We start from the raw sequence: 25,551 nt of genomic DNA on the forward strand, positions 1-25,551 counted from the left end.
CACACATGCATGGACCCACACATCTTTCATTGCTTACAAACACACACAACAGATACCAACACGTAAGCATCAGCACACGTATACTACACACAGACAGGCGGAGCACACAAACACAGAGAACACAAACATTAGCACACATACACACACATATCCATCATTCAAGCATGTAAATAAACAACAGACCCACACACATATGTATACTATAAGCACATGTGCGCACACAACACATCCAGACACACACTCGGGGATCTCACCCACCAGAGCGAACCGACGGAACAGAGCGAAGTTTGGCGAGGCCTCCAGGAAGGCCGTCAGCGTGGGCGGCTCGGGCGGGAGCTCCGAACGCAACGGAAACATAACCTGAAAACACAGCGATCCGTAACATCCGCGTGCTCAAGAGCACATTGGCATCTGATACTCCAGTCTGCGAATACAAGGTATCACCTAACATCCTCCCATCTTGCTTTTTGGACTCAGATTTCTATTTTGCCTTGCATTATCTTATGAACTGTTAGCATATTAGCATTCCCAACAATTCTTAAAGGGGAAATCCACTGGTTTGCATTAACAATGTATCCAACGGGTCATGTAATATGTACTCGATTTTGACAATGTGATGTTAAATCCTCGCTCATTTAATCGTGTTTTCAGAAGATTTTTATCGACAATTACGAATTTTCAATATTTCTCACCTTGTCGATGACATGGAGGTAGCCGTTGATGGCCGGCTGGTTGCGGGTGACGATGGCGGCGTCGCCGATGAGGATTCCCTGCAACGACAATACGAGACCCTAGTGCACTTCCGACATGAAAGATTCAAACTCCAAATTTTGGAACCGTGAGACAGACGTGCTAACTGCTTGTCCGCCGTTCCATGTGACAATAATCAATATTAACAATAAAAATATCTCGCGCGGTACCTTGCTGCTATTCCTGATCTCCCATTGGGTGGGCTTGTTCATGGAGGGTATCTTGCGGCCAATCATTGCCTCCATGTCTTCCATGGAGTAAATGCCTTGCAGGAAGTGAGCCCTGGCAGAATGAAGTCACACAGGAAGTTATCAATGTGTCTGTAAGCGGGTATGTTTTTGCGATTATGTATTTGTTTGTGTGCCTCTGTGCTTGTGTGTGTTTGTCTGTGTGTTTGCGTACATCTGTATATAGTTGTGATGGGTTAACCAACACCGGTGCATGACTCAAACGCCATCCATCCATTTTCTTTGCCGCTTATCCTCACTAATTTAACAATTACAAAACATATGCAATACAACAAAATTAAAAACAAAGCACTATAAAATGGCGAAAGAAAATTCTAAAGCTAAAGTTATAAAAACAGAAAAACACAATAGCTACAAAAATACAAAAATTACAAATGGAGGGGTAAAAATGAGCAAAAGATTGAAAGAACCACTCAAAGAAAGAATACAATACAAAAGCCACACCCATTCATCCATCAATTTTCCGAGGAGCTTATCCCCACAAGGGTCTCGGGAGGCCTGGAGCCAATCCTGGCGGTCATCGGGCAGGAGGCGGGGTACACCCTGAACTGGTTGCCAGCCAATCGCAGGGCACATAGAGACGGACAACAGTCACACTCACAAGGGGCAATTTCGAGTCTCCAGTTAAAAAAAAACCCGCATCCAACCATTCGTTTTCTTTGCCGCTTATCCTCACGAGGGTCACGGGGCGTGCAGGAGCCTATCCCAGCTGTCAAAGGGCAGGAGGTGGGGTACACCCTGAACTGGTTGCCATCCAATCGCAGAGCACATAGAGACAAAACTACGGCACTCACAATCACACCTAGGGGCAATTTAAAAACCATACAGGCACGGGGAGAACATGCAAACTCCACACAGGGAGGACTGGGATTGAACCCGGGACCTCAGAGCTGTGAGGCCAACGCGTTCCAGCTGCGCCATCGTGCCCCCTGAGTCATACTCATTTAAGCAAAACCTGGTGTCGGTTTAACAAAAATCCGCGTGACCGACGTGCTGAACAGACTGTGGGGAATTAAATATGCGCGGCAGTAGCTTCATCTTTTCATCTTCAGCTACTTATCACAGGTAACAGACACGACTTCCTTCTCATACATCCGGGCAATGGCACCGCAATTTCTTTTTCAAATAATTATTTGGCGGCCGCAAAGCTTCAACTGCTTTGATGGACAATCGCACCTCTCTTTTGTCATGCAGCGTTTTTTCTTTATCCCCTACGAGCAGGAGCTCCGCATGCTCCCGAGATGAAAATGATGGCAGGTAAGATTGTTATCCTTGTTTTAACCTGTCCTCAGAGACTGTGGCGTGGTGGATCACAGTTGGGTTGTACCAGATTTCTCTCTCTCTGGTGTCTTTCTCACGAAAGCAACCAGCGGCAGCGGCAGGACAGTCTTCAGCTATCATTTTTGTCATCCAACATCTCTCTCAGAAATGAAGACGTCGAGGTTCTCGCTCAGAGATTAGAAATGAGCTCATTACAGGGACATCCAAAGTTGGATGTTTCGGAGACAAGGTGAGAGAGAGCAGACTTCCACGGTTTGGACATATCCAGAGGCGAGAGAGTGAGAATATTGGTAGAAGGAGCTGCCAGGCAAAAGAGCGAGAGGAAGACCAAAGAAAAGGTCGAAGGATGTTGTGAGGGAGGACGTGAGGACAGCGGGTGTTAGAGAGGAAGATGCAGGAGATAGCCGCTGTTGCGACCCCTAACGGGAAAGGCTGAAAGGAAAAGAAGATGATGATGATATATTATATAAATATGTCCACAATGTGTACATGGATGTTTTCTAAAGGAACAAGAATTCAAATGTAACTACAGATGTCATTGTTGAGGTCCAGCAGCGCAACCCAGCCGAGAACGACATTTTTACAAACCCAGGACCTTTTGGAACGTTGCAAGGGTTAAAAAACAAAACAAAACACTTATCCACACTTTCACAAGTTGGAAATTATCTATCATATTTATGAACTCCCTACTCTTCTGTACCATGTGAAAGAGTTTTTCCAATGTTGGGGAACTGGTGTCAAAGAAGTGAAATTTTACTGCAAAAACGTCTCTTTCTCAATAGGAACGCGTCACCGCTCTCCCGTCCCTTCATAGACATGTCCACAAGTGTTTCATATTTTCCCATTTTCATTTATACTTCCTTTAGCAAAATATATTTGGTAAATTATGCATTTGGAACACTATTAGTCACGTTTTGGTTGCATTCCCGCCATTTACCCATCACTAGTATCTAGTTTTTTTTAAAGTTTTTACGTGGTTTTCTGAGTTTATTTGTGCACGTAAGTCTTTGTGTGTTTTTTGCCGCACCTTAGGAAATGTGGGAGGCGGTGCTTCGTGTTCCAGAAGGTGACATCGGCGTCGGTCATGTTTCGCAGCACCGCTCTGGTCGGGACCAGCACGGTGAGGTTGCCGCTGAGGTCGGCGGCGGCGTGAGGGTACCTCTGTTAGCGCGCGCGTACGTGACACGGACACACAAAACGCGTGAATAATCAGGCGGTCAAACGCTCACGTGATGTCGTTTGAACGTGACACGGCGCTTACGCACGTGAATCATGAAGTACAGGCTGCCCAGCAGAGGGTTCATGTCCAGCTCCTGCACAAAGACACACGCAGTTTCCAGGCAATCTTTCACACGTTACAGTTTGAATGTTTTCAACACGCATGCCGTGAACCCCCGTGTAACAGTCAAACTGTTCGTATTTGATGACATAACGGACTTAAACAGAATGAATATGCAGAATAAAAATGAGCAGACAGAATTGCAATCGTAAAGTTTGGACCTCCATCAAGGTTCCGTAGCAGAGGATTCCTCCTCCCTCGTAGCCGTCGGGACACGTGCACGTGCGGTTGCCGTCCTCCGTCTGCTCGCACTTTGCCTGAAAATCGATTCGCAACAAACGCCACGGAGTCGGGTGTCAAATTAGCGGCCTCGACGAGGGCTCTTCGCATCCGCTGACGATGCATCCTCGTCGGGCACAGCGGCGGAAAAGCACACTTTTGATCTATTAGGGACTGCCGAGGTCAAATTTGATCAGAAACAAACACCACAGAGTCATACAGTCCCCTCCAAAAGTATTGCAACGGCAAAGTTAATTCCTTTGTCTCGAGTACCGAAGACCATTTGAGTATCGGCTCAAAAGATGAATATGAGTTCATCAGGGGGAAAAAATGGAAGGTCAATAACTAGAACTGGACCCAATAGAGCATGTAGTTTTTGTTGGAGCCAGGCAATCGCATTGTTCAGTCGAATTCAGCCAATTCCTTCGGGTGTTTCCAAAGCTCCATTACGGTCAGCGTAGTAGGAACTACTGCGCTGTTGAAGATGTGCCGCGTGACGTGAAGGCCCTGTCCGCATTACGGTTCTCACGACGATGGGTTCGGCACGACAGAACCCTCCCGGGGCCAACCAGGCCCGGCCAACGAGCGTCGAACCCTACAAGCAATCGCTACTGGTCAGCCGTTTTTTGGCCAGTGGAGCGGCCTCACCCGGCCGGGCTGCTCCGTATGAGCCTCCCAATAGAGCGTGGATTTGACCTCCTGAAGAGGAGACTGAAGGGACAAAACCTCCAGAAACAGTCAACAAAGACAAGGCAAGGTGGTCACAGTTCCAAGTAAATCTTAAATGCTATTCACTTTAAAGTTCCACTGTCATGAAATGCATGATTTTTAGTACGTTATTAATGGAAAAACGGCAGCCGACATGGACTTATGATTTTCACGTATACAACTTTTTGTAACTCCCGCCATGAAGATCCTCCCGAGGGATTTGTTTTCGACAAGAAGCAGGAAGTGACGTACAAGGCAGGACCGCCCTCAAGTGGACTCGTTTGTTTCTATTAGTTTTACCTCTGGGAAGGTAGCTCGTTGTTCCTTCGTGTTAGCCAAAATGCCGGCTCGTTGGACTGCTGGACATTGCTTGAACACTCAGGACGGATTTACCCTTCATAAGTTTGCAAGCGACCCGGTTCGTCGTGAAAAATTGATTGCACGGGTGCAAAGGATTAGAGCTTCGTGGGTTCCAAATGACAGGTAGGTGTGTATACAGCTACTAAAAACAAAAACAAAACAATAGTTGGGAGTGGGGGGCGTAATCCATAAATGAGGGTTGCTAAATGTGTCGATGTGCGCATCGGAATGCTTCCATTCAGCAGCCGCTGAAGGACGGACTACACAGGCCTCGTCGACAAGGCCGAGCGAATTTCCCGGCCTTGTCGGCCGGGGTGGCTCGTCGCTGCGGTGGCTCATGTCCACCGCAGAAGTGACCGTTTGTGGTGGTTTGGCCGTGCTCCGGATGTCATCTAAATATGGCTGGAAACGATAGGGTAATATTGCCCCGGACACTTCACTTTGTTGTGAGATGTTTTCTTCGAAAAGAGCTTCCGTGTCTGAAGGGGCGTGTCCTACAGTAGGGGCCACCGCGTGTTTTCAATGGCGAATGTCCGGGGTGACGTCACGGGCAGTAAATGCAGCCAATATGGCGACCACTTGGATGTCAAACGAGACTTCCGCAACTTTGCGCATGGATGACGCGCTCTCCGTTTATATCTATTTTTTCGTGCAGACGTTAAAGTGAATCATTTTATATGTAGTTTTCATTTCAATATCTATATAGAATGTTTATAGGGATGACACTAGACCTTTAAGTTCATTTAACTTTCTCTGGCGAGCGTTGGGTCTGTTCCAAATTGTTTGCTCACTAAAAAAGTGGGTGGCTTCAAATAAAACGTGCTCTGTCCTGACTTGTTTAACACATCTAGATGCAAATACTATGAATTCTGAACTTTTGTCTCATATTCATCTTCGGATAGAAACCCAAATGTTTCCAGTATACAACAAAGGAATTGGCATTGCTGTTCCAATAATTTTGGAGATGAAAGTCCCCCGGCGGGGGGCATTCGGGGAATTTGTGGCGACAAAATACGCGCAGTGTTGCGTGTGTGAATCTTTACCAGGTCGTGGCATCCTCCATTTTTGGTCAAGCAGGGGTTAACGAGGTCGCAGGCCACGCCGTTCCCCATGTAACCTGCTTTACACACACACTCGCTCTGCGCGCACACACAAACACAAGATTATTTATGTTAATAAAACGTAATAAAACGCATTTGTTTAGTCATATAAAATACAAAAACGGAATTGGGTGCTTGAGGTGCATATTTATTTGGACGACGAGCTTCCCATGTAAGGGGGGGGAATATATTTTTAAAATATATTGGGAATACATAACGTATTAATATTTATATACAAAAATATTTATGTGGGCAGAATTTTTTTTTTTTGGTATGGTAAAATGATGGAAATGTGCAAAAATGGGAAAATATGCAAAAACTAGTTTTCAAATTGTTTTAGTTGGTTATTTGTAATAAAATGTAACAAAAATGCATGAATATTCATTCAGAATTAAAAGTTATACTAAATAGATCATTTCTTTTAAATTAGTGAGAACAAAGTTTGCTTTTGTATATGGAAGATTATGAATTTATTAATAAAAAAAAATCAAAAGGTGAGAACTGAAAATTTGATTGTTTATGGAAAAAGAAAATCATACAGTATTTTTTTATATGAGTTTTTTTTAAATCAACAATTAAGGAAACAAAATGTTTGAAATGAACAAAATACTTGTTGTGGGCACTATTGAGGCTTTGTAGTACAACGCAAAAACCCGACGCGACGCCAGGGTGTTTTCTGACCTGTCCGGGTCCGAGGTGGTTGCAGTCTGCATTTGGGCTGCATCCTCCCCGCGCGTCCGTCTGGCAGTTGTTGACCTCCGCGCACACGCGTCCGTCGCCTGTCCATCCGTCCACGCACACGCACGACACGTTTCCCGGTGACACGTACACGCACTCGGCCTGGCAAAAAACGAAAACAACAATAAACCCGCCAAAAAAACTTTTATTCAGATATGGAAAAAGTACACAGGGAGTCATACGTCAAATGAAATATGTTGGTGAGGGCTTTGCATATTTGCACATATGTTGTCAATCTGCACTGATAGAATGACATAATACCCAAAAAATGTCTTTGATGAGCACGCTTTTGATGTTTGACATGGGCTGAGGTCAAATTTCAAAAAGGTACAAAACCCCACGGAGGATATCGTCAAATGAAAGGCCTTGATGAGGGCTTTGTAGATATGTAATCACAGTATATTGCTGGTGCACCATCACATTGGCCCGAAAATGAAATGAAATGAACCTTTGAACGACGGGACATTGTCTAATGTCAAATTTCTTCAGTAACAAACTGCATGGAGTGCATGGAGGAAACTGAAGGCCTTGACAAAGATGCAGTGAAGAAAATAAGTATTTGAACAGCCTGCTATCTTGCAAGTTCTCCCGCTTAGAAATCATGGAGGGGTCTGTGAGAGAGATAATCTAAAAAGAAACATCCAGAAATCACAATACATGATATTTTTTAAATATTTGTGTGATACAGCTGCAAATAAGTATTTGAACACCTGTCTATCAGCTAGAATTCTGACCCTCAAAGACCAGTTCCTTTAAAAAAGGAAGACGAATGATGAGTTCCATCCCAAGAACACCATCCCTACTGTGAAGGATGGGGGTGGTAGCGTCACACGCTTTGGGGGTGTTGTTCTGCACATGGGACAGGACGACTGCCACCGTATTAAGGAGAGGATGACCGCGGCCATGAGTTCTGACATTTTGGGGAACAACCTCTTTCCCTCAGTCAGAACATTGAAGATGGGTCGTGGCTGGGTCTTTCAACATGACAATGACCCGAAGCACACAACCAGGAAAACCAAGGAGGGGATCCGTCAGAAGCAGATCAAGGTTCTGGCGTGGCCTAGTCAGTCTCCAGACCCAAACCCAATAGAAAATCTCTGGAGGGAGCTGAAACTCTGCGTTTCTCAGCGAGAGCCCAGAAACCTGATGTAGAGAAGATCTGTGTGGAGGAGTGGGCCAAAATCCCTCCTGCAGTGTGTGCAAACCTGGTGAACAACTACAGGAAACGTTTGACCTCTATAATTGCAAACAAAGGCTACTTGTACCAAATATTAACATTGGTTTTCTCGGGTGTTCAAATACTTATTTGCACCTGTATCACAAAAAAAAAATCATTAAAAAAAAAAAATAATAAATAAATAAAAATCATACATTATGATTTCTGGATTTTTTTGGACTGGTGTTCTTGTGTGGATTGGCTTACGTTGGCGTGGCAGCCTCCTCTGTTGCTCTTCAGGCAGCGGTTGATGGCCGCGCACGAGTGGCCGTCACCTTCGTAGCCGTCCCGACACACGCACCTAATCGCCGCCAAGAGGAGAAGGACTTGAAGATGGATTTTTAAGCAAAATAATTTTTATTTTATAGAAGAAAAAGAAATGCATACTTGCTGGTTGGCATCTGTGGGTTCATCAGTTCGCCAACCTGTCATCTTTTCTTCAATTATCCTCTTAATTTTTTAAAATTTTCTCTTTTGTGGAGAGAAGCAATCCGACAAAGTGTTTATTCCTGCTGATTGAATTTTTTTTATTTTATTTAAAAAAAAAAATGTTTTTTTGGGGGGGAGGGGGAGGACTCGGCACTGCTGCATGTGATTTCTGGTGATAATGGAACTACGCCCTTTTTAAGGACTTGTCATCTTTTCTTCAATTATCTTATTTTTTTATTTTCTTTTTTGTAGAAAGAAGCAATCTGACAAAGTGTTTATTCCTGCTGATTGAAAAATAAAAAAATATTTATTTTATTTTATTTTTTTTGGGGGGGGTGTCTCAGCACTGCTATGTGTGATTTCTGGTGATAATGGAACTACGCACTTTTTGGGGACTTTAAAAAATAAATAAATAAATAAATATGCGCTTTTTCCAGAAAATAAATTATAACCTAACCAAAATAAAGATACGTTTATAACCTAACATTTTGTAATATTAGAAAAAAAGTTATGTGTTTAAAAATTATTTTGTAGTACTTGGACTAAAACTTTTTTTTTAATATTTTTTAACATGGCCTTACGTGCTTTCCAGTCCGCTATGCGTGCAGTATGCGTGGATGTGGCAGTGTTCCATCAGGCCGTCGGCATTGCACGGCGTGGCCGCTTTATCGCAACGCTCGCCGGAGAACCCGTCCAGGCACGAGCCGGGCCGACACATGCCGCCGCTGCCCGGTCGGTTGTCGCACACGCCGTGAACGCAGCGACATTCTGAGAACGCACAAACACGCGGGATGAAAACCGGCCGGTCGAGGGCGGACGGACGGACGACTGGCTGCGGCCGGCGGGGCGTAAGTCACCTTCGTCGCAGAGCTCGCCGTGTTTGGACGGGTCAGAGCAGATGTGGCAGGCCATGCCCTCGAAGGGGGATTGACAGCTGCAAGAGCCGTTTCCGCGGATACCGTCGAAGCACTAAGTTAGAGTTAAAACAAACAGGAAAAAAAAAGTGAAAAACAGGACAAAAATAAAATATACATAAATACACACAAAAAAAAATGTACTGTAATTATAAAGATAAAAACATGACAAAAATAATTCAGAAAATAAAGTACTATAATGCACAATTATATAAAAAAAAGGAAAAGCAATAAAATCATAATATAGAACCAAGTCATAAAAGTAGCACTAGAATGAACAAATACAATTTAAAACAAAATAAATGTAACAATTACAAAACACATGAAATACTACAAAATTAAAAACAAAGCACTATAAAATGCCTAAAGAAAATTTTAAAGCTAAAGTTATAAAAACAGAAAAATACAAAAGCTACAAAAATAAATAAATTACAAACGGAGGGGAAAAAAGGAGCAAAAGATTGAAAGAACCACTCAAAGAAAGAATAAAATACAAAAACCACACCCATTCATCCATCAATTTTCTGAGGGGCTTATCCCCACGGGGGTCACGGGAGGGCTGGAGCCAATCCCAGTGGTCATCGGGCAGGAGGTGGGGTACACCCTGAACCGGATGCCAGCCAATCGCAGGGCACATGGAGACAGACAACAGTCGCACTCACAAGGGACAATTTAGAGTCTTCAGTTTAAAAAAAAAAAAAAAAAAAAAAAAACATTTACCCAACCATTTTCTTTGCCTCTTATCCCCACAAGGGTCGTGAGGAGTGCTGGAGCCTATCCCAGCTGTCAACGGGCAGGAGGCGGGGTACACCCTGAACCAGTTGCCAGCCAATCGCAGGGCACATGGAGGCAGACAACAGCCGCACTCACAATCACACCTAGGGGCAATTTAGAGTGTAAACAAACAAACAAACAGACCAGACAGACAGAACAGACCAGACAGACAGATAGATAGATCCCGGGTCCTCAGAACTGTGAGGCCAACGCTTTATCAGCTGTGCAGCTGTGCCACCCAAAAACCCACAAAGATCCAAAATTATATATATTTAAAAAAAAAAAATGGCTTTAGAAAAATGCCTCAATAATATCCTAACTAAAGTAAAGAACACATAAATGTTCATGTTAATATAATAGCAAATTGTTGCTGCTCACCGTTCCTTTGTCGTAGCAGGGATGCTGGAAGCCGCCAATGCACGGCTTGCAGTCGGGCCCGAAGAAACCTTTGCAGCACTCGGGCGTCTGAGCATGTGCGCGACATTATTTAGTCACATCGTTTCTCGGCAGATTCCACTGCGTACATTCAATGTATTCAACGCATCGATTACTTTTGCTTTTTGATTGCATTTAGTGAGCGAGAAAGAAACTTCAAGTTTTTGTTTGGATCACAGTTTGTACGGAATCCTTGCGAATATTGCGGATATTGTCTGACCCGCGTGGTGACGTTGCAGTATTTGGCGCAGCCTTTGCTTTGCAGCAGATGCAGGGGGGACGCCGTGTAGTCGCAGCCAATCAGGTGGCGGTCCTGGACAACACAACATCCTTTGCTCAGAATTATATTTTTTTAAGCATATTTACTACTATTACTTTTTACCAGTTCAGTGCTGCCGACCGGACATGACGTCTCGTACAGGTAACTGCAGTGAACGCACGGACCCTGAAAGAAAAAATTCTCATCGTCGCTGTACACGCAGTGAAAAATTTGCACGTGCGCTTGCGTCTGCGCACTGACTTGAGTGAGTCTGCTGTCGACACGGTCGCATCTGTGGGGCATGATGGGCATGATGGTGGGCGGGTAGAGGAGGCCGTCGATCACGTGGATGATGCCGTTGAGCGCCCGGATGTTGGGCGACAGCACGCGCACGCCGTTGTCGCCCAAAACGATGTCGCCCTGCACGATACGCGGAGCGAGCGCCCGGGGTCAAGGATGGGGGGCGGGATTACCGTCGGCCGATCGGCTTACGTCGGCGGACGCGGAGATGGTCAGCATCTGGTTGGCCGTCGTCTCGACGTGGGGCAGGGAGGTCAGGTCGTCAGAGGTCAGCTGCGGACGCGGGCGAGGACGTTTGTGTTGTGGCGTAAACGCTCGCTCGGATATTCCGAGATGAAATATGTGTTTGCATTTCATGAAGTGAAAGTTGAATTTCTTTGGGGAGGAAAAAAAAACCTGGAGAAATACTTTAGTTTTTGAACAAAAATTTAAATTCGCAGAAAGTAATGTTTTTGCTTTTCAGGTTACAATAAAATATTCTGTATCATGAAATATTAAACACAATAGTAATGAAAATATATAATTCATTTAAAGTGAAATGTATAACAATAAAGAATGTTATCTTTATGGAGTTTTAGAAAGTATTAAGACATTTGCAAATATGTTTTACCATCTTTTGCCTAAAAAAATATTGGCAAAATGTGAATATTAAATTACATTTTGTTTTCATTTGCATATGGATTAAAAAATTTTTACATTTGTGTTCAAGCTAAAAAGTAAAAAAAAAAAAAAAATACAGCTAATGTATTTTGAGTTTTTATTGATGCTTTGAATGAAAAAAAAAAGTGTGGATGCTATATTCCAGTCATCCATTTTCTTTGCCGTTTATCCTCACGAGGGTCACGGGGCGCACCGGAGCCTATCCCAGCTGTCAAGGGGCAGGAGGCGGGGCACACCCTGAACCGGCTGCCAGCCAATCGCAGGGCACGTGGAGGCAAAAAGGCGCACTCACAATCACACCTTGGGGCAATTTATCCATCCATTTTCTTCACCGCTTATCCTCACAAGGGTCACAGGAGCGCTGGAGCCCATCCCAGCTGTCAACAGGCAGGAGGTGGGGTACACCCTGAACCGGTCGCAGGCCAATCGCAGGGCACATTGAGGCAAAAAGGCGCACTCACAATCACACCATGGGGCAATTTATCCATCCATTTTCTTGCCCATGCAGGCACAGGGAAAACATGCAAACTCCATGTAGGCGAGATTGTACCCGGGTCCTCAGAACTGTGAGGCCAACACTTTACCAGCTGGTCCACCGTGCCGCCGGATGCTATATTTTTATAATATTTTTTTTTCTATTAAACAAAACCAAATATTGTTAAAAATGTACTTTTAGGGGATAAAAACCAAGGGAAAATAAACAAAATATATTTAAATGTGACACTTTCACTTTTTGTTTCATCTTGAAAATATTATATTGCACTGCGTGTGCATGTATGTTTGTACTTACACTTCCCTTGGAATAAATGTGATTCCGGAGTAGTTCTTGAAGTTTATGTCTGGCCTGATGACAAAAAAAAAAAAAAAAAGTAAAAGGAGCGAGTTTGAACGCCGATGGAGGGAAGTCAACTTGTGAGCGCGCACCTGATTGAGCATGTAGAGGATGCTGCCGTCGCGGGCGTTGTCCACCGCCTGGTTGCTGGGGATGAAGACGGTCAAAGGGCCCGGCCCGTTCAGGGGCAGCGACGCGCCGCAATTCTGAGCGTCATAAAACAGTCGCCGCTATGACATCACGAATACAAATGATATTTTCATTTGAAATTGTGACGAAAAGCAAGTTGACTGACGTCAACGAGCGACAGGAAGCGGTTGAAGTTGGGCTCCTTCCTCACAACCTCGCCGACGGTCAATCCGGCGTACTGAACCCAAAGCACAGCATCAAGAAAGAAAAATGAAAAAGAAATGATTAGTCATATCGTTTTCGTTGACATCCCGGCTCGTCCTACCACGGCAGGAGGAGGGAGGGGCGCCGCTTCCGCCGAGGGGCCCGTGATCGCCCGGTCGATGATGTGGATGACGCCGTTGGCCGCCGCCAGGTCGGAGCGGATGATGCTGTACGGCCGCTTGGGGTCGTGCAGCATGATGAAACGCTGCCGGGAGACGAAAACGACGCACAAACGAGAAAATTCAGCGGCGGAAATGCTCGCCGGAATCTTTTGCTAGCCCTGCGGCGCAGAGCCTGAAGAAGTCAGGTGGGCAAAATATTAGGAACGCGATCATGCATTTTCATTTTCGCAACACAAAAACATCGGCAGATGGCTTCTGTAATTGAATTCAAAACACAAGAAAAGAATAGAAAAAAAAAAAATACACCAATTTGGAGAAATATTGGGGGCCTGGTGGATCGGCTTGTAAAGGGTTGGCCTCAAAGTTCTGTTCAATCCCAACCCGCCTGTGTAGTTTGCATGTTCTCCCCGTGCCTGCGTGGGTTTTTTTTCCGGGCACTCCCATTTCCTTCCACATCCCAAAAACATGGAACATTAATTGGACATTGTCATGAACCAACGGTGCGGGGGTGAACCCAAATGCAGGACTTCGAGGCAGAGCCATAATGTTCAATGTAGTTTATTCCGGAAAGTGGGTTGTACATGGTGTAGCAGTCTGACAAGGCAGAGGCACACAAACGCTAGGCTATGCCCGTATACGTATGCCCAGAGCAGCGGCGTGGCCATGCCCCTTTTGGCAGTGCCCAAGTCTTTTAATGACAGACACTCTAAATTGCCCCAAGGTGTGATTGTGAATGCGGCTGTTTGTGTCCATGTGCCCTGCGATTGGCTGGCAACCAGTTCAGGGTGTACCCCGCATCTAGCTCGTTGACAGCTGGGATAGGCTCCAGCACTCCCCATGACCCCCGTGAGGATAAGTGCCAAAGAAAATGGATGGATGGATACATCTAGACTTTTTCCTTTTATTTTCAATTCAAAAAAAGCAAGCAATTTGGACATATTTAGACTTTTTCCCATTTTATTTTAATTTTAAAAAATGCAACCAATTTTGGAGGTATACTTTAGTTTTTTAATTTTATTTTCCTTGTAACAAAAAAGCAACCAATTTGGAGATATGTTGACTTTTTTCCTCATTTGATTTTTAACTTTAAAAAATGTAACCATTTTAGAGTCATAAATTGCCATGTTTTGAATAAATTATATGAAAAAAAAAGGTTTTGTTTTAAAGCCATCGTACCTTGTCATCTTTGCTCCTCATGTTCGCGCCTCCATACATGTCGAACTCTCGGCCGTCCGTCATCTCACGCAGCAGGTGCTGACCCAGGATCAGGTGGTTGCGACAGACCTTCTCCTCGTTCACAAACTGCAAAGGAAAGGGAAAATAATAATAATAATAATAATAATAATACCAATAATAATAAAAATCTCAGGGACGACCATGTTTATCGTGGGGTTTTTTTTTTTGGACGACAATTTGGATTTTTGGATTCTTGTGTCCACGTGAAAATGGGAGTCCTTGGGCTGTTGGCAAGGTCAGAGATTCCCCCTTTGAAAAATATTTGTGAAAAGCAGGAACGCTTACGGTCAGAGGGTTCGGGAGCTGAGGGACGAAAACCGTCCACGGGCCGTTGTGACTCAGCAGCGTTGAGCAACCTTTCTCTGGATCACAAAACAGAACCACAATTAGGAGAAGGCGATGACGGGACAAGCCGAAAGGAAAAGAAGAAGGCAATCATGTGGAGTGGAGAAAAACATTTGCCACGCACAAAGTGAAGTAGTGGAACGGTTTCTCCTTTAATCGATTAGCAAAGGAATCGATAGCTATTTTAATAAATCAATGAATGATCCATCCGTCCATTTTCTTCGCACCTATCCTCACAAGGGTCACGGGGAGTGCTGGAGCCTATCGCAACTGTCAACGGGCAGGAGGCGGGGGACACCCTGAACTGGTCGTCAGCCAATCGCGGGGCACATCGAGACAAACAGTCGCACTCACAATCACACCTATGGGCAATTTAGAGTGTCCGATTAAAGCAGAAAACCCACGCGGGCACGGGGAGAACATGTAAACTCCACACGGGCGGGATTGAACCCGAGGACCTCAGAACTGTGAGGCCAACGCTTTCCAGCTGATCCACCGTGAATCATAGAGACCTAAAATAAATTTAGTTTATTTATTAATAATCATTACCAAAAAAAAAACAAAAAAACATCTAACTAGATTTAGTGACTGGTTCAGACCAGTTCAGGGTGTATGTAGTCCGCCTTGCTCCCAAAGTTAGCTGGGATAGGCTCCGCCGCTCCTGCGACCCTTGTGAGGATGAGCACCTTGGACAACGGATGAATTGATAAACTAGATCTTCAAAAAGCTAAGCTTACTTTCAAATATAATGAATGATTATATTATTTAAATAATTTATAATATAATTTTTTTTTTAAAAAACAATGACAATAACAAATTAATTGACTGTTTTTGTAGAATGCATAAAACATATTTTACTAAATATCATGTAAGCACATTGATTTACATTAAAATAAAAATAAATTACTAATAAGTAATAACCCAAACGAATCAGGGAAAAAAAAATCTCAAAAATGACTGTAAAAAGCAGAATATATTGCGATTGATTCAATGTGAACTTTATGAAAACTACAGCTACTGTACATAGCACGTATTCAGTCGTATGAATACTTCATGTACTGCATGTAATGTATGCGGAACACGTCGCTACCGAACAGGTCGACGGCCCCCGTCAGTTGTTCTCTCTGGGGTCCGTTGCGGTTCAGGTCTCGGAGACGTTCCATCAGGTTACCGTAGCAACGCCGCCCATCGCCAATCTCGCCCGGCTGACACACACACCTGACCCCACCCCCCAAAAAAAGACAAAAAAAAAAAAAAAAAAAATCAAATCTGAGGCCTTATGCGACGTTCTATTTCATAATGAGCATGTGGGACCTGGGTTTTCCATCCAGTCCGGTTTGGCAAACTGCCGACGGGTGACACGTGTCAGCCGAGCAGGCGGAGATCAATTTGCAGCCCGACTCGGGGGCGCCCCCTACCGGAGACATGCCGGACATGCACTCGCACGCGGCCTGGGTGACAAAAATCGGAACACTTATCAAACAACTTCCCGAGCGCTTCTCGACTTTTCCTGAGCCGAGAGACGCATAAAATATTCGACAAATATTTATTCAGTGTAAAATGAAAGATTGTTTGATTGCCAACAGGTGGATACACAGGTTAATTATATATTTTGGCGTCTCAGAGAGAAAAATCAAATCAAAAGATATATTTTTGCCGTATTCGTACGCCGTACCTTGTTGGGTCCCCTAAAGACGCAGACGGTGGTGTTGAGGGGGCAGCCGCCGTTGTTGACGGCGCAAGGGTTTCTGGGTACGCAGATGCGACCGTCGCCCTGGAAGTCGGCCTTGCAGGCGCAGCTGACCTTTGACCCCTGCGAGGAGCACTGCGCGTTGACGTCGCAGCTGCTTGACACACACACACCTTGGGTGTGGGGGGGAAAAAAAAAAAAAAAGTGACACCGCAGCATGATTCCGGTATAAAAGTTCAACACAATTGCTTGCATTGGAAATGCAATGTAGTTTTTTTTTAATGAAGAGTATATATCTTCATCTTTTCCTTTCGGCTTGTCCCGTTAGGGGTCGCCAAAGCGGCTATCTCCTGCATTTTCCTCTTTAAAACCCACTGCGCTCATATCCTCATGTCCTCCCTCACAACATCCATCAACCTTCTCTTTTGGTCTTCCTCTCACTCTTTTGGCTTGCAGCTCCATCCTCCCTCTTTGTCTCCAAAACATCCAACTTTGGCTTTCTGTTTAATGAGCTCATTTCTAATCCTATCCAACCTGATCGCTCCAAGCGAGAACCTCAGCATCTTCATTTCTGCCGACTCCAGTTCTGCTTCGTGTTGTCTCTTCAGCTCTATTCCATACATCATGGCCGACCTCCCCACTGTTTTATAGACTTTGCCCTTCATCCTAGCGGAGACTCTTCTGTCACATAGAACACCAGACACCTTCCGTCTTGGATCCGTTTCTTCACTTCCTTGCCACACTCACCATCGCTCTGTATTGTTGACCCCAAGTATTTGAAGTCGTCCACCCTCGCCATCTCTTCTCCCTGGAGCTTCATTCCTCCTCCTCCATCCTTCACATTCATGCACATATATTTTGTTTTACTTTGGCTAATCTTTATTCCTCTCCTTTCCAGCGCATGTCTCCATCTTTCCCATTGTTCCTCCACCTGCTCCTTGCTTTCACAAGATCATCTGCGAACATCACGGTCCAAGGGGATTCCAGTCTAACCTCATCTGTCAGCCTATTCATTACCACTGCAAACAGGAAGGGGCTCAGAGCTGATCCCTGATGCAGTCCCACCTCCACCTTAAATTCCTCTGTCACACCTAAGGCACACCTCACCATTGTTCTGCTGCCATCATACATGTCCTGTACTATTTTAACATACTTCTCTGCCACACCAGACTTACGCATGCAGTACCACAGTTCCTCTCTTGGTACTCTGTCATAGGCCTTCTCTAGATCCACAAAGACACAATGTAGCTCCTTCTGGCCTTCTCTGTACTTTTCCACAAGCATCCTCAAGGCAAATAATGCGTCTGTGGTAATCTTTGTAGGCATGAAACCATACTGCTGCTCGCAGATACTTACTACTGTCCTGAGTCTAGCCTCCACTACTCTTTCCCATAACATCATTGTGTGGCTCATCATCTTTATTCCTCTGTAGTTTCCACAGCTCTGAACATCGCCATTGTTCTTAAAAATGGGGACTAGCATACTTTTCCTCCATTCTTCTGGAATCTTCTCTCCCGCTGGTATTCTATTGAATAAGTTAGTCAAAAACTCCACAGCCACCTGTCGAAATTGCGTCTCTACCTCCACTGGTATGTCATCGGGACCAGCTGTCTTTCCATTCCCCCCCCCCCTTACTAATCATTGCCACTTCCTGGTCATTCGTGCTTTTGCCTCTCCCATTTTCTTCATTCATTAACTTAATAAACAGTATATCTATTTGTTGAATTACAAGAAAAAAAAAAAACTCTCCTTCTGGTATTCCGAATACTATCCATGTATTTTTGTGCTCTTTTCGTAATCCCCTCATGTGTTATAAGGTGCCACCCAAAAGATTAAAAAAAAAAAAAAAAAACTCAACACACAACACTCAAACATTTCTGTCGTTTCCATTTTCATTTGTGACACGAGATCCGTTTCATGTGGTGGAAGCGTTGGGGCTTTGTGTTTACTTGCGCATTTGTTCTGCGGCGACTTCCTGTATCCCGGCAAACATTGGCACGTGGCGGCGTCTCCTTCGCCTTGGCAGTACGAATTTGCGCCGCACGCGCTGCACCGGCTGCTAACTGCACAGAACACAGCACAAGACACAAGAAGCGCATGCCATGATTGTCGCGGATCTTCGGTAGCGTCTGGCCTGGAAGTGGATGATGGTGTAGTGCGCTAATGTTATGCTAAAAACTACAATAATGGCCGCCCAAGCTTCACCTTGAGGGTTGGCAGCAACAAGACAAATGACAAGAAAACAACAGCGGGAAAAAGTAAACTCAAATTTTTTTGAATGGAATTCATTCTCACATATCCATCCATCCATTTTCTTCACCGCTTATCCTCACGAGGGTCGCGGGCAGTGCTGGAGCCTATCCCAATTGTCAACGGGCAGGAAGCGGGGTACACCCTGAACTGGTTGCCAACCAATCGCAGGGCACATAGTGACAAACAGCCTCACTCACAATCACACCTAGGGTCAATTTAGAGTGTCCAATTAATGTTTTTGGGATGTGGGAGGAAACCGGAGGTGCCCAGAGGAAACCCACGCAGGCAGGTAGAGAACGCGCAAAGTCCACACAAGTGGGTCCGGGATCAAACCCGGGACCCCAGAACTGTGAGGCCAACGCTTTACCGGCTGCAAATGTCAATATTGCTAAAATCAACAACTATGTCATAAATACTATAAAAACAATTGAATATTGAAGAGATTTTGGGAATTGATTTCTGTGTCTTATTAACTATATATACACACATATATTATTACATTATATACACACATATATTATTACATTATATATATATATATATAATATATATATATATAATATATATATATATACACACTTTTGTTTTTAGTGATTGTCAGAACATTTATTCACAAATATCTATTTTTAATCAATACATACAAGAGCTATTAAAATGGGTACAATATTTGTAATAGTTTCATAAAATTACTGGATTTGGTTCTTTTTCTAAATTTAATAAAAAGATTTTTTTTAAATTGCATTATTTTTAGCAGTATTTCAATGTGTTTTTTGATATTTGGTTTATTTTTAATGGCATTACAAATGTGTAATTGTCTTGAACAAACATTTTTTTTTTTTTTTAATGAATGAGAGCATGCCTTACCTTGGTCGCATCGGTCTCCCGTGTACGGCGGTTGACAGAAGCAGCGGCCGCTCCCGTCCGGCCCGTCGTCGCACACGCCGTGCTCGCAGTCACACGCTGACACAAAAAACACACACCACAACAAAAATCCCACCTCGAGTTTGGCATCATTTCATCGTACGTGCGAGCGCCCACCTTTGTTGCAGTTTGTGCCAAAGGTTTTTTCTTTGCTGCAAGCCTGACACGCAAACCCGCTGAAGCCGTCCTGAACGCACCACGCCGCAGGAACAGCCATTGCAAAATAGTTGGAACAGACGAGACACGGAACAGAGATTAGAAGAACCGAGAACAGGCACGAGGGGATGCAGGAACAGGCGCGGGGGGCCGCAGGAACAGGCAGAAGTGGAGGTTGTACAGGAAGTGTACTGACATCACAGACGCAGGTCCCGTTGCCGAGGTCTCCGTCCGCACACGTCCCGTGGAAATTGCACGTCTTCCCCGACCAGCTGGGACACGCTGGACCATATTGGGAACATTAGGTCACTTTCAAGCATTTTGCACTTTGTTCACTTTAGAGATTTTCAATCTTTTTCCACTCATCTATTCAAATTTTCACTTTGCTTTCAGTAAAAGACAAATTTTGTGTTTCGTTCTTATCCATCCATTCATTCATTGTTTGAGCTGCTTATCCTCACGTGAGACGTGGGATTGCGGAGCCTGTGGCAGCTAACTCCGGGCGAGAAGCAGATTACACGCTGAACTGGTCGTCACCAGTTGCAGGAAATAAATAAAAAACAATCACACTCACAACTTAGGGCAATTTATAGTCTTCAATGAACTTAGAATGCATGTTTTTGGGATGCAGGATGAAACCAGAGTGGTTGGAGAAAAATCCACGCAGGCACAGGGAGAAAATAAGAAACTCCAAACTCCACACAAGCAGGGCCAGGATTTGAACCCCGTCCTCAGAACTGTGAGGCACACACTGCAAACACTCATCCACGGTGTTTATCAATACATAAAATATGTTTGAAGTGGTGAAAACATGTACACTGTGAACTGTATTTCATTTTATTTAAGCGCTACCTTGACTTGTCCCAATTTAAGAGTCTTTTGCCCCCCAGTCCCCCACAATGACTTACGGAGACAAAGAGCCCCCCAGTGTTGTGGGCAGCATCGTGGCTGCATGAAGCTCTTGACGCACAGCCTGTGGCACCCATCCAGCAAAACATCTCTGGAGCCGATGTTGACCGTGTAGCTGCAGTTGGTCACGCCGCCGTTGGTGTAGCCGCGCGGGCAAAGGCTGCTGGTCACCGCGGCGCAGGACGTGCATGGCGTGTACACGTCCAGCCTCTGCGGGATGTCACAGCGACCGGGCGGCGGAGACTGCTGGCACAAAGTGAGGGTCAAAACGTACACAAATGCAGGTCATATGGTCGGCAGAAAGAACAGTAGAAGGCACTGGTAGAAAGGGTAAGGAAAGACGGCGCTGGAACAGGTGACAAGGACAACAACAGAAAGTAGAAACAGCAGGAACATGATTAGAAGAGGCAGCAATAGCTGAAAGAAAGAGGAAGAGTCAGGAGAAGCAGCAGCAACAGGTTCAGAGGGAGAAAGTAATAACGGGCTGTAGAAACACAAAAAAGGATGAGAAGAGTTCAGCAATACTTGTAGGCAGTAAGAACAGGATCAGTAGAAGCAAGGGTGACAAAGTGAGTCAAGTCAGACAAAGCAGTAACAGGCAGTGAAAAGCAACAGGAACCGGATTAGAAGAGGCAGCAATACCCATTGGAAACAGGAACAGGATCATTAAAAGAGACTAGAAAAGGATCGCATGTGGTAGCAATACCAGTATCAAGCAGGAACAGGATCAATAGAAGCAAGAGTGACAAAGTGAGTCAAGTCAGACAAAGCAATAGGCAGTAAAAAGCAACAGGAACCGGATTAGAAGAGGCAGCATTACCCATTGGAAACAGGAACAGGATCATTAAAAGAGACTAGAAAAGGATCGAATCAGGTAGCAAATCCAGTATCCAGCAGGAAGAGGATCAGTAGAAGTAACGGTAAGAGGAAGGAGCAATAACAGTGGCCGGTTACGTGGTAGGAAGCAGTGAAAGGCAGCCAAAAGCAAGAGGAACAGGATCAGTGAAAGTGACGGGAATAGGGTGGGAAGGGTCCGCAATACCCACAAGAACAGGATCAGGAGAGGATGAGCAACAAAATGTAGAAGCAGCAACAGTTACAGGTTTAGTTGAACAAAGTAGTCACAGGCAGTACAAAGCAACAGAATTAGAAGAGTACCAAATACCGCAAGGAAACAGAACAGGATCACGAGAAGCATCAGTAACACAAAGGCAACAGTCACAGGATGAGAGAAGTCAGCGATAACGTATGAAGCTGGAACAGGCTCAGCTGAAGGAACAGTAATAGTCAGACTAAGCAGCAGGAACAAGTACAAAATGAAGTACTTGTACAGGCAGTATCAGTGGGAGAAAAAAAAACAGAACAGGGTCAGTTCAGAGCAGCTGTAACAGGCACCACAACCCCGAGTCACACGTATCTGAGGTAGCGCCAACCACGACTAGTGAGAGCTAAAATATTCGCTTGTGAATGCAAGATTTATTTTATATGAAGGGTTTTAGCGTTTTGTTTCGTTGCCCACTTGTTGGGTGGTTTCAATGTGACAGTCCCGTAACAACCTAACGGAAAAGCCACATTTTTTTTTCACGCAACTTTTCCTGCCAGGTGCGCAGTCATATATTGAACTTTCTTTTTTGACCCTATCAGATTTTAACCTCGTGTTGCCATATTGATCCAATCTCCTCACAGCTGATGTAACTTCAGTGAGTACATTGCATTACATTAATCAGATTTTATGGGGCTGTTACTTTAAAGTTTGAAATTCGTCCCCAATGCGCTCGATGATGTCAACAATTTTTCCACAATCTTATTGGTTGGTCAGAGTAAAACTTGTCAGTAGCCATCTGCATATAATCCCAAAAATTACTTAATTGTGGGCAGAGTCAACTCATATGCGGACAAACAAAATACATAACTGGGAAAAATGTGAAGTCGTATTTATTTGAGAATAAAATTTTAACATTAGAATCAAGTTTCATTTTATGGGGAAAGACACGAGGATGGAATATAGAAGACAAGAAAATTTGGACAAGCTCATCTAAAAAATAAAAAAATACAAATTTGCAATAGTATGACTTTATTTTTGTGAACTAGATTTTGTCCGCCAAAGGAAACATGCCCTTCACTCGCACTCAAAAAATACTACCATGTCATACTATTAATAAATAAATTTTAAATAAATTATATTTATTAAAAAAACATTTTAAATATTTTTTAAAAAATTAATAATACAACTAAAAAAAAAAGAAGTGCAACTGCAATCTTGTAATAACATCTTCAATCTGATATCACCAAACGAGCAAAAAAATAATAATTATAACAAAAAAAAATTGTAAGTGTGCGTTACCTGTAGTTGCAGCGAAGTTTGGACTCGTAGTAATTGTAGCAGCAATAGCAACATGGTTCAGCGTCACAAATAAAAAAAATAGCAAAAAAAAAAAACAGTCCTGTCGACAGCCAGGAGGAAAAAAAAAAAAAAAAATCCTATACAATGAGGAAGGACATTGAGGTAAAAAGGGCCGTCGGATCTCTACAAATATTCTGGCAAAAGTGACAAAGTAAGCGTGAGGGACGACAGAGAAGTTGAAGTTGCGGCCGTCATGTCGGACCGTGTCCTCCCTCTCCGTCTAATCAAGGAAGAGGCGGGAGGATAACAAAAAAAAAAAAAAGAAAAGAGAAAGGAAAACCACAACACAACAGACATTTCCTCCTGCTACTGTACTACTACTGTACTCTAATTTTTACAGTTGCTATATAATCATATTTATTATCATGAAGCTGGGATGTGCCAACTTTTGTCCTAAAGTCTCACATTTGATATTTATAAACAAGATAAGACTAAATAAATCAAAAATACTAAATTCATTAGTTGTATAAATTATAAACAAAAATGAGTATCAATCACAATTAAGGGGAAATATTTATCCAATTGGTTGATTAAAATATACTTAACCCTATGAACAATTTACCTAAACATTTTTCAAAAATCTAATTGGTTAATTGAAATAAATTAATTTATCTCTTTAATCATCCATCCAATATCTGTGTCAGTCGCAAGGCACACAACACCATCACTGAGCAAGAATTGAACCCATGCTGCCCGTAACAATAAGATTAAAACAAAAAAGTTCCAAGATGATTATTTATTATTTTTTTTCACTTGTTCCTCATATTTGACTGTTTCCCTCCATTCCTTAATATTGGTTAAAAAAAACTAGATCTATTTAATTATTTAATTATGACCTAATCATTCAATCAATCTAATTAAGGTTATTGTAAATGAAAGGAAAATGAGCAATGGATTTAAAAAAATATGCATTCAATTTTTATTTTATTTTTAAAAATTTGAAAATTCAGTAAACTGATTAAAGTCTCATGAAATATTGGTGATTTGTTGCATTAATCAAATTTTTAAAAATGAAAAAATAAACCCTACATTTTACAATGGGAAAGAATTGGTAAAATTAATTTCAGTGAAAATATACATAAAGTACACAAAAATGAAAATTGTTTACGAAATATAGCAAAATTCACCGTCTAGAAAAAAACATTTATTGTATGGTTGGTGAACAAAAAATTATGGATTTTTTTTTTTTTTTTTAATTTAAGAAAGTAACCCAAATGAGAATTTTCTGGTCCATCAGGCCATTGTAAAAGAAAAACAATATGTTGGCTCTTGAGCAAACACGGCGAACCACGATCTGAGCCAACTTCCGTTTCCAACTGTTGTTTGACAATTTAAGGAATTTCGTCTGTAAAGTTTGCCACATTTGAACCCATTTCACCAAGTCCAGTTAGCTCAAAGGGTGGTAGGTAGGCCTGTGTTTTGCACCCGCTGGATTGTGAGAAATCCTTCTTTCCTGACAGGAAGTTTTGGGCGGATTTCCTTTCCCGGCGGTCCCCGTGGGCCGCTGCAATTGGGACACATTTCCTTGTGCGAGCTGACACGACGGCTGCGCAAAAAAGAAAAAGGAACGCAAAAGCACTTTCTTTCCAGGGTTGGATGCCAACACCGACTCCGCCAGCCGCGGTGCGGGAGCGAAGGGAGAGGAGGTCAAAGTTCAGGCAGCCAAGAACAATAGCAGGAAGCGCACGGATGCTCCAGTGCTGACCATTTAAATAGTTTTCCCACCTTGTGGGACGCAACACAAATCATCACTTTTGCACTTTTTTTTTTATGGCCCGTTTTTGGTGAGTCATCAGACTCGGCTCTGCCCACACAAAAATCCTTCATAACTTTTGCCTCATCCACCTGACTAGTTAGTATGGTAGCAATTAGCCCAAATCTCAAATACGAGTGTGCCTAAGAAGGATCCCTGGAAATACGTGACACGAGCCCGAGATGTGCACTTTAAAGGGGTTGGCTTCTTGAGAAACTTGTGACTCCACAGATGACTGATGCATCCACCAAACTTCCTGCTGCTAAACTCAAGCGCCTTAGCGTGCTGAATTTTCAAAGAAGTTGGAGATGCCGCTGGAAACGACGAAAATGAGCCCAAAATTGCTGCTGTGAAGCAAAAAGATGGACATTCGGCCTCCACTGACTTCTTTTTAATTATGATAGATGTGGCTACCAAATTTCATGTTGCGATAGTGGTTTCAGGGGCTGAATATTCACAAAGGACCCCTGAAAATGGCCACTTCAAATGTACATCCATCAATTTTCTTCGCCGCTTATCCTCACGAGGGTCACGGAGAGTGCTGGAGCCTATCCCAGGAGGCGGGGTACGCCCTGAACTGGTTGCCAGCCAATCGCAGGGCACATGGAGACAAATAGCCGCACTCACAATCCCACCTAGGGGCAATTTAGAGTGTCCGATTAATGTCGCATGTTTTTTGGGATGTGGGAGGAAACCGGCGTGCCCACCCGGAGAAAACCCACGCAGGCACGGGGAGAACATGCAAACTCCACACAGGCGGGGCCGGGATCGAACCCGGGACCTCTGAGGCCAACGCTTTACCAGCTC

General features: G+C 43.7%; 1 protein-coding gene across 1 annotated transcript in view; it reads right to left on the reverse strand.

Moving 5' to 3' along the window:
* Positions 1-23,194, reverse strand: part of stab1 (stabilin 1) — a 61,989-nt gene extending 38,795 nt beyond the window's left edge. The window contains exons 1-31 of the mRNA XM_061831928.1: positions 22,932-23,194; positions 20,587-20,830; positions 19,875-19,960; positions 19,640-19,709; positions 19,466-19,561; positions 18,298-18,411; positions 16,334-16,521; positions 15,973-16,109; positions 15,749-15,876; positions 14,599-14,675; positions 14,254-14,379; positions 13,017-13,160; positions 12,858-12,929; positions 12,655-12,768; positions 12,521-12,574; positions 11,263-11,343; positions 11,032-11,190; positions 10,894-10,956; positions 10,732-10,824; positions 10,455-10,541; positions 9,246-9,357; positions 8,970-9,156; positions 8,167-8,260; positions 6,687-6,845; positions 5,949-6,044; positions 3,780-3,875; positions 3,545-3,592; positions 3,307-3,440; positions 921-1,032; positions 693-770; positions 259-360 (exon numbers count right to left, since the gene is read on the reverse strand). Of these exons, the coding sequence (XP_061687912.1) occupies positions 259-360; positions 693-770; positions 921-1,032; positions 3,307-3,440; positions 3,545-3,592; positions 3,780-3,875; positions 5,949-6,044; positions 6,687-6,845; positions 8,167-8,260; positions 8,970-9,156; positions 9,246-9,357; positions 10,455-10,541; positions 10,732-10,824; positions 10,894-10,956; positions 11,032-11,190; positions 11,263-11,343; positions 12,521-12,574; positions 12,655-12,768; positions 12,858-12,929; positions 13,017-13,160; positions 14,254-14,379; positions 14,599-14,675; positions 15,749-15,876; positions 15,973-16,109; positions 16,334-16,521; positions 18,298-18,411; positions 19,466-19,561; positions 19,640-19,709; positions 19,875-19,960; positions 20,587-20,830; positions 22,932-22,985 (3,405 nt within the window). The 5' untranslated portion in view covers positions 22,986-23,194. The remainder of the gene's footprint in view (positions 1-258; positions 361-692; positions 771-920; positions 1,033-3,306; positions 3,441-3,544; positions 3,593-3,779; positions 3,876-5,948; positions 6,045-6,686; positions 6,846-8,166; positions 8,261-8,969; positions 9,157-9,245; positions 9,358-10,454; positions 10,542-10,731; positions 10,825-10,893; positions 10,957-11,031; positions 11,191-11,262; positions 11,344-12,520; positions 12,575-12,654; positions 12,769-12,857; positions 12,930-13,016; positions 13,161-14,253; positions 14,380-14,598; positions 14,676-15,748; positions 15,877-15,972; positions 16,110-16,333; positions 16,522-18,297; positions 18,412-19,465; positions 19,562-19,639; positions 19,710-19,874; positions 19,961-20,586; positions 20,831-22,931) is intronic.
* Positions 23,195-25,551: the final 2,357 nt, after the last annotated feature.

This window comes from Syngnathoides biaculeatus, chromosome 10 (assembly GCF_019802595.1).
Source record: "Syngnathoides biaculeatus isolate LvHL_M chromosome 10, ASM1980259v1, whole genome shotgun sequence".
NCBI lineage: Eukaryota > Metazoa > Chordata > Actinopteri > Syngnathiformes > Syngnathidae > Syngnathoides > Syngnathoides biaculeatus.